The sequence below is a fragment of the Mus caroli genome, unplaced genomic scaffold (assembly GCF_978045245.1).
Source record: "Mus caroli unplaced genomic scaffold, Mus_caroli_1 scaffold_1, whole genome shotgun sequence".
In the NCBI taxonomy this organism is placed as follows: Eukaryota; Metazoa; Chordata; class Mammalia; order Rodentia; family Muridae; genus Mus; species Mus caroli.
The window spans coordinates 188,928,452-188,936,759 of record NW_028227256.1 but is presented as its reverse complement, the minus strand read 5'-3'; the positions used below and the strand labels follow the sequence as shown (position 1 = coordinate 188,936,759).

At 52.6% G+C, this 8,308-nt stretch overlaps 1 protein-coding gene across 2 annotated transcripts in view; it reads right to left on the bottom strand.

Moving 5' to 3' along the window:
• The window catches only part of Batf3 (basic leucine zipper ATF-like transcription factor 3), a 10,987-nt gene extending 4,579 nt beyond the window's left edge, over positions 1–6,408 (bottom strand). The window contains exons 1-2 of one of the 2 annotated variants that reach the window (XM_085835356.1): positions 6,049–6,408; positions 3,449–3,553 (exon numbers count right to left, since the gene is read on the bottom strand). In XM_085835356.1, the coding sequence (XP_085691482.1) occupies positions 3,449–3,553; positions 6,049–6,234 (291 nt within the window). In that variant the 5' untranslated portion in view covers positions 6,235–6,408. Of the gene's footprint in view, positions 1–3,448; positions 3,554–5,753; positions 5,873–6,048 lie in introns of those variants that run through there. The other variant, XM_021174371.3, reaches the window with a different exon arrangement.
• Between the last annotated feature and the right edge of the window lie 1,900 nt (positions 6,409–8,308).

The window sequence follows — 8,308 nt, the reverse complement described above, 5'->3', positions numbered from 1 at the left end:
GAGGGACACTTCTCATCACCACAACTATCAGCATCTGTGACCGTGAGGAAATTCCAGGTAGCCAATCAGCTTAACTCAGCAGTGGAGCGCGCTTGCGTGGGAGAGGGTAATGAGTCTGCTGAGATTCACTCCAGCAACCGTAGGAAATGAATCCTGTACTTCCCGAGGACGTGTGAGGCCTCGTCTCTTTGAGACTCCACAGCAAGGCTTCACCCCAGGGAGTGCTTACTAAGTATTTTGGATCTAATAGACTATGTTGCATGAAAAGCCTTGTCTAGGACACTTGGTTATGTCTGCACACATGATCACCCAGGACTTACAAATGGCAACACACCTGGTTTGAACTAGGGGACTCTTGAGGGGTGGGGCTGGCAGTCCACAGGGCACACACGATCTGAATAAAGGGCTAGACATTAACCAGGAGCCCTTGGACCCCTGAGGAGGCGACCTGGCAAGACAAACCCAGAAACAAAATGACCTTCGGAACAAGAAGAGCTTCCCTGAAGCCCACCTGAAGACCCCGGCCTCCAGGCCTTAGCTCCCTGCCTTCAGTGAAGACCCACACAGTGGCTACCAAGCTGTGGGTTCCTAACCCCAGTCTTAGCTCCCTGGGGTGTGTGCATTTTCAATGTGATCCGAGGGTAATTTTCACACAGCCTTTCCCCTCTCCCAACAACTGAATATCTGAGCTGAATTCCCTGACTAGCTTTGGGGAAGCATCCATGGCTGGAGAGCATGGGGGGAGGGGGGGCACTGCATAGCAGGAGAGAGCTATAGGAAATCTTAGCTCTGCACACCAACCTGTGACCAGTTAAGAATAGAAGCATCAGAGCTGGAGAGATGACTCAGCGGTGAAGAGCACTGACTGCTCTTCCAAAGGTCCTGAGTTCAAATCCCAGCAACCATCTGGTTGCTCACAACCATCTGTAATGGGATCTGATACCCTCTCCTGGTGTGTCTGAAGACAGCTACAGTGTACTTACATATAATAAATAAATAAATCTTAAAAAAAAAAGAATAGAAATATTGCCCACTCCCCACCAGTCCTGGCTGTGTGACTGTGTGGGTTTCAAATGTGGCTCCAGTAAAGCAGAGTCCTGGGGTAAGCGGCAGTGGGCAGTGCCGAATGTGCCGCTCCCCTGCTGGCGGCCCTGGGAACTTGGTCTCCAGAACAGCAGCATCAGGAGGGAGGACCCTGGGGAGCTCAGTCACAGATGCTCTGCCGCCTCAAATAAGTTGCCATTAGTTGGTGTATGGGTTACAATGTGGGTGACTGTTTGTGGAAGGGAGTCCTCTGATTCACTTGCTGTCTGTCCATCCTGCCACCAGCGCAAAGCCCTCGCTAGGTGCTGAGCAGATGTGGCTCCATATTTTGAGACTTTTAAGTGTTCAGAACCCTGAGGCAAATAATGTCTTCTTTATCAATTACCCAATCTGTGGTATTCAGTAATACAGAAAATAGACTCAGATACAGGCTGCTGATCTGAGAGATAAGAAAGGTGGTTAAGCGCCTTTAGCTACCCTGTGAGAAGAGAAAGTCCAGGGTGAAGAGACCACATTCAGCCTCGAAAGTGCAACAGAGCCTCTGCAGGCGCCAGCAAGAGGTGACATCCTGACAGGAGCACTGGGCCCGTCTGGAAGTAATGAAGGGATTGTTAAGTGTGGATGACAGGACAAGCTAACAGAGAAATATTCCACGCAAGATGAAAAGGCAGTGAGTGTCACACCTTAAACCACACCAACATTTAAGAAGAGAGGAGGAGTGGAGGGGGGGGGGAAGAAAGAGGGGAGAGGAGGAGGGGGAGAAGAAGAGGAGGAGGAAGAGAAGGAGGAGGGGGAAGAGAAGGGAGGGGGAAGCGAGAAGGAGGGAGAGGGGAAGGGGAGGAGGGGAGAAGAGAGGAGAGGGGAGGGGATGAGGGGGAGGGAAGGAGAAGGATGAGAGGGGAGGGAGGAGGAGGGGGAGAAGAGGGGAAGGAAAGAGGGGGAGGGGAGGGAGGAGGAGGGGGAGAAGAGGGGAGGGAAAGAGGGGGAGGGATGGCAGAGGGAGAAGAGGGGAGAAGGGAGGGGATGAGGGGGAGGGAACAAGGAGGGAGAGGGAAAGGAGAGATAGCTGAGAAATTGGTGGCACATACCTGTCATAGCACTCAGCAGGCTGAGAGTCAGGATTGAGCAGGGGGCCAGGCTGGGTTACATAGAGACACTGTCTCAAAAAACAAACAAGACAAAGCCAGAGGTAGAAAGGCTTGGAAGCAGGCAGGCGTAGTACCAGAACCGCACCTGAGATTTTTACACCCGATCCACAGGCACGCAGTAGAGAGTGAGAGAGCTAAGTGGGAATGCCATGGGCTTTGGAAACCTCCAAGCCAGTGCCAGTGACACGCTTCCTCCAAAGCAGCTACACCTCCTCACCCTTCCCAAACAGCTCCACACTGAGCACTCTGTGTGTGAGCCCAGAGGGGCCGTTCTCTCTCAACCCACCCCCGAGGAGGAGGAGGCAAGATTTTGAAAAGGAATTAAAAGTATAAAGAGCTATTTTGTTTAGCTTCTTCGATTTTTAGTTTTGGTAGGGAGAGGGTCTCATGTAGCCCAGACTGGCCCCCAAAATGGCCAAAAATGGTTTGAACTCCTGACCCTCACAAGTACCACCTCACCCACATTCTATTATTTACTTTCTTTTTTTTTTTTTTTTAAGACAGAGTTTCACTATGGAGCCCTGGCTGTCCTGGAACTCACTATGTAGACCAGGCTAGCCTTAAACTCAGAGATTTGCCTGCCTCTGCCTCCAGAGTGCTGGGATTAAAGGTGTGCGCCATAACTCTCAGTAATCTCTCTCTCTCTCTCTCTCTCCCTTCCTTCCTTCCTTCCTTTTTTTTTGAGATGATACCTCATGTAGCCAAGGCTAGCCTGAAAGTCACTATAAATACAAACTTGACCTTGAACTTGTGATTCTCTGCCTCTCCCCCGAGTGCTGATCTCGCAGGCATGTTCCTTCCACCACGGCTGGTTTATGTGGTGATGAGACTCCCACCCAGGGTATCCTTGTGCACATTAGACAAGCACTCCACTGAGCTGCTCCCCCAGAACTTTAATTACTATTACTGTTGTCACTGTTGTTTCTACAGACAATTTCTCTGTAGTTCCAACTAGCCTCGGGCTGGGTATTCTCCTGCCTCCACCTTCCTGAGTGCTATGGGGTGGGAGCCCCCACATCTAGCTTTTGTTTGAGTCTATAGTGAGAGAAAATCAAGCGTGGGAAGAAGCCAGGGGGCTGGGGCTGAGAGGAAGAGGCCCAAAAATACAGAAGCAAAGCACTAGGCTGGGAAGACCCAGCAGAGTCAGACTGGAAGGACTGATGATGAGCACCGTGATGTCATCACTGCCCCCTCCCCCGACAGAGGACAGCTGTCCCTGTGGCTGTCCTGTAGTCCTGACCTGACCACAGGCTCACCTCGTGGAGCTTGTCAGCCTTCTGGGTCTGCTTCTTCCGGCTCCTCTGAGCTGCAACCCGGTTTTTCTCTCTCCTTCGAACTTTCCTGTCATCGTCCTTGGGGCTCTGGGGATGACATGTGGTGAGGTAAGACTCTCAGACTCTCACCGTGCTCCAGCGAGCTACTGAGAGGCTTTGTTAAGGAACACCTATCCTGTGGTGGGGCTTTGCTTTATATTAATCGCCAACCACATACTGAAAAATGTATAGAAAGACTGTTGTTTTAAAATTAGGAATATAAGGTCTGGGGTGCAGCTTAGTGGTGCCATATGTGTGGGATATGTCAGGCCCTGTGTTCCATACCCAGGACCACAAAAAATAAAAATACTAAGAGACAATGAGGAATCAGAAACTCAGGTTAGGGAAGTTCTCCAGGTATCACGGCCAGCATGGGGGTGAGTGGGAAGTGGAACTCAGGTCTGCTGGTCCCCAAACCAACGTTCACAAACTTCTGCCCCACAGGGCGTTTGCCTGGAAGAGCCTTGCCATTACTGCTCATCTGAGAGTGAGAAAGACTGGGGTGTGTACTCGCTAGAATTGCTGTGCACAGCCTTTACACTACCACTCACTGGCAAGTCCTTCTGAAACTGCATACAGACTATAGTTATGCACTTATTAGTAACACAACCACGCAGCTCTACCAGTACGTGGAAAACTCTGGGACACCAATGACGACATGCTCTCTTGAACAACACTTGGCTGACATTTTCTTTTCAGAGGTCAGGGTTATTCCAAATGCAAATCTGTGATGCGTTTTGAGAGTTCTTAACCAAATATCCAAAAATTCTTCACGAGGCGGCATGAAGTGGGCAGGCAGAAAAAAAAATGCACGTGCCACAGCGAGAGCTTACTTAGAGGAAAGGGTCTGCTTTCCAGAACTGCAATTGACACCATCAGGGGAGGGAAAAAAAATGTCCTTCAAGACTGAGTTCAAAAGGTGTCTAGATGGGGAGGGAGCTTAGTGGTAGGTGAGGCTCAGGATGTAATCCGGAGCCACAGCAACAGCAAAACCCAGAGGCTGGCATACAAACTCAGGGCTTCAGCCAGGAATCCCAGGCATAGATAAGAAGAGAGACAGCAGACCCAACACCGGGAGAGGCACGGAGACACTGCTCAGGAGAACACAGGTGTCAAAACGTGCCTTCCAGAAGTCCCCACCCCCACCCCCTTCTTCAACAGAGTTTCACATAGTCTCCCTTCCCTTTTCTCCCTAGCTCTGGAATTGTACTCCTGCATCACTACACCCCAAAGGTCTTGATAAACACACCTGGAGCATCCAGGGGGACATGCCATATAAACGATGTAACTTCAGCTTTTACCCCCTCACAAACCCTAACTAAGACCCTGCCCTGTACTCAGAACACTGCTGGGCTCTGCTGCCCAGAACCAGGCTGACCTGAGATCTGACCTCACTGGATCTCCACTGGTGCTTGACAGGAAATAATGTCTCTATTCTCCAAAGCCAACAAGTCTCAGGGCAAGGGGCAGCATGCCTCCTCTCCTCTGGGAGCTGTCACATCACCTGCCACAGATGATCACACCTTCCCTCTGGGCAGGAATGTCGAATGGAGACACAGATCACCCGTCACTCACATGACCTGTGCAAACGTCCTCGGGAGATACAAAAGAGTTCATCCATCTTATAGATGGGGAAACTGAGGCTCGGCTAGTCGAAGCAAATAGTATAAGGCCACTCCAACTACTTCGCTCAGACTTCCAGGGTCATCCTGGGACATTACACTTCAAGCAGAGAGTTGGGAGTGTGCGTGGTGACTAAGAAAGATAAGACCTGGTCTACTGATAAAGCAACCAGGTGGCCAAGAAGTGTTCCAACAGTGGCCTCTATTTGGTCTCAACTTCTTGTGACTACAGCTTTGAAAGTTGGGACAACAGAGGGTGCTGATCGTATTGGGGAGAGAAGTTTCCACCCGTGCTGGGGGTGGAGTCTGCCCACTAGAGACAAAACCCCACACCCACAAACTGACCGGTCCGACATTCCCCATGCGGATCTTAGCCAGTGGGTTGGATGCAGGGACGAACCGCCCCTTTGGGCTGAATTCATAATATCGGAGCTCCGGGCCCCCTCCCACCAGCGCCCACAGGAGTCAAGGATGAAACAGCCCACAGCAGCGCGTACCCACGTGCTCAGCGCCGAGTCTGGAGGGGCTGCAGCCTTCCCAAGCGCTCGAGGCGCACGGCGGGGACTCACCTGGAGCTCTGCCCTCACCCTCACCCGGTCCTCACACCCGGCCCCCTTGTCCGATACCTGCGGCTGGTTCCCAGGCGCATCCACGCTCCTCTGCAGCACGCTGACCGCGGGGGGCCCTTGCGACATGCCGCGCGCTCGCCACACGGGGCGCCCTGAACGTGGGGCTCTGCTACCCGCGCTCCGCCCGCATCCCCGCACTTGCCGCCCCGCCCCGCCCCGCCGCGCCGCTTCCCGCTCTCCCGGCTCCACGGAGCCCGCCTCCCCACCCCGTGTCCAGTCCCGGCCCGGCCCGGCCCCGCCCCCTGCTCCCACCCCGCCCCTGCTTCCTCCTCTCCCCACCCTCTCGCCGCACCTCGGGGTCCAGGATCCCACCCAAGTCGCTGCTTTCCGCTAAGGGCCCCCGCTCTTCGTGGAAATCACGTGGCAGCACCGAAGCCCACCCACGGAGAAGACCCCGAGTGGGTGGAGACGGGGTGCTGGCGTAGCGCCGCCGTGGACGGTCCTCCGGCCGCTCCTGGGAAGTTTGGGTGAGAAGCATCAGTGAGTGGCTCGGTGGCTTCACTGTTCCTTCGCAGCCTCCCCTTAGCGCCCCAGCGCCAGTCACCGCCGATGGGGAGATTTCTTCCGGGCGAGGCGGCACCTGGATCGGTGGCGCCAGTGGGCAGGGACCGCAGCGGAGACCGTCCGCGCTATGGGGACAGCGGGAGCCTCAGGGCTTTTCCACTGCGGCGGCGTATGGTCCAGTGGGAGGGAGGGGGCGAGGTGACTCGGAGGGCGAATTCTGATGGGGGGGGCGGGGCGAGGGGAGCGGCAAAGAGAGGTTGTGAGTCGAAACCATGAAAAGTATCCGCCACGCTAGGCGTCCATCCTCACACATTCAGAGGTCTGGGCAGGCCATGTTAAGGTCCCATGGGCTAGCTGCATTTGCTTCTTCAAGGTTAAGGTGATACCTACTAAAGGCTAAAATATATGGTTGCTATGCTTATGCCAGACTAGGTAGAGACTTATCCCTCTTCACCCGCCTGCCAGTTTTTAAAATATGAAGTCAAGATGACTGTGCCCAGCAAAGAAAAAAACAAAAAAACAAAAAACCCTAGCGGTTGCAGGTTTGTGGTTTGTGCATAGCATAGGAGAGGAAAGCTAACCACGAACTGGGGGACGGATGGGAACCAGACAAGAGTGGCCTTTCTCATGTGCTCATTTTGGCCTACTGGCTTCTGGGCAGTGGGAGAGGTGACCTGAGTCCTCACCCAGTGTGCATGGCTCTGTGCCAGAATTTAAGCCGTAAGCCTAGAGAGAGGAGCTTGTTTGAACCTGCCTGCGCGGCTTTAGGCACTAGTAGAGATGGTCATGTGTGCTAGTAGGTCACGGCATAGCCAGTGTCCACACATCACAGCGAGCCTCTCCATGCTAATGGTTCCACCCAAATTTTAGTTCTGACCCTCTTCTATCAACAACATGCATGCATGCTCCGGTGTCACGGGAAGGGAGAAGGGAGGGGAGAGAAGAGAGAGACAGACAATTACATCTCACACAGTATACAGGAGTGCACAGCACAGCATCCTGCACTTGGTGTGGGTCAACCCAGGACCTCTGTCCTTGAAAATTAAAGGACCCTGTAAACGGGGTGTGGTGGCCAACGCCTACAGTTTCTCCACTCACAAGGTTGAGGCACGGTTTCCACAAGTTCCACTATCTAGCTTGGGCTATACATTAACCTCCAGGCTAACTAGAGCTAAATAGCAGGATGAGATCTCAAAACAACCTAAGACTAGCAAAATAAGCAATTTGTGGGGGCAAGTGGTCATAACTTTTAGACGTTTAAGAATGGGTGTTGGAGGGGGTGATCCTCAACATACCAGTGCACTCCCATGTGTCATTCTAGTGGGCTCCTTTCCTGTTCCTGATAAGCCACACCACATTCCAAGTCCTCTGGGGTCCTCCCCACAGCCTGGGGCCAGGGCCAGCAGCAGACTTATATTGGCTTAGTCTACTTATGGCATTGTTTCTTTTTTCTTTTCCTTTCTTTCTACCCCCCCCATGTCCCCCCTCCCCACACACTCATGCACACCCTGAGTTTTTCAAGGCAGGGCTTCTCTGTGTTCAGCCCTGGATGTCACCGAACTCACTTTTAGACCAGGCTGGCCCCAAACTCTCAGAGATCCACTTCCTGAGCACTGGGACTAAAGGCGTGTGTCACCATGCCCAGCATGGAACCGTTTCTTTCCCTTCCTATTAAGTCTGTACACCATATGGGTGTCGGGTTCCAGAAGAGGGTAATGGAGTTCTGGGTAGTTAATGGTGAGTCACCATGTGGGTGCTGGGAATGGAACCTGGGTCCTCTCTAAGAGCAGTGCTCTTCACCCATCCCCAGCCATCTTTCCAGCCCCTAGAATTGTCATCTCTTTTGCGTGCTTTCTTAAACTTCTTGAGAAGGTTAATGCTGGCTTCTTTACACACTCCATGTTTATAAAAATAACATTAAATTTATTTATAGTATCCCCATAATGCTATTATAGTATGGTGCTAAGTTCATTTGCCACACTAGAAAGCCAAGATAAATGCCAGCTTGGTCTATATATCAAGTTTCAGGCAAGTCAGAATTACATAGT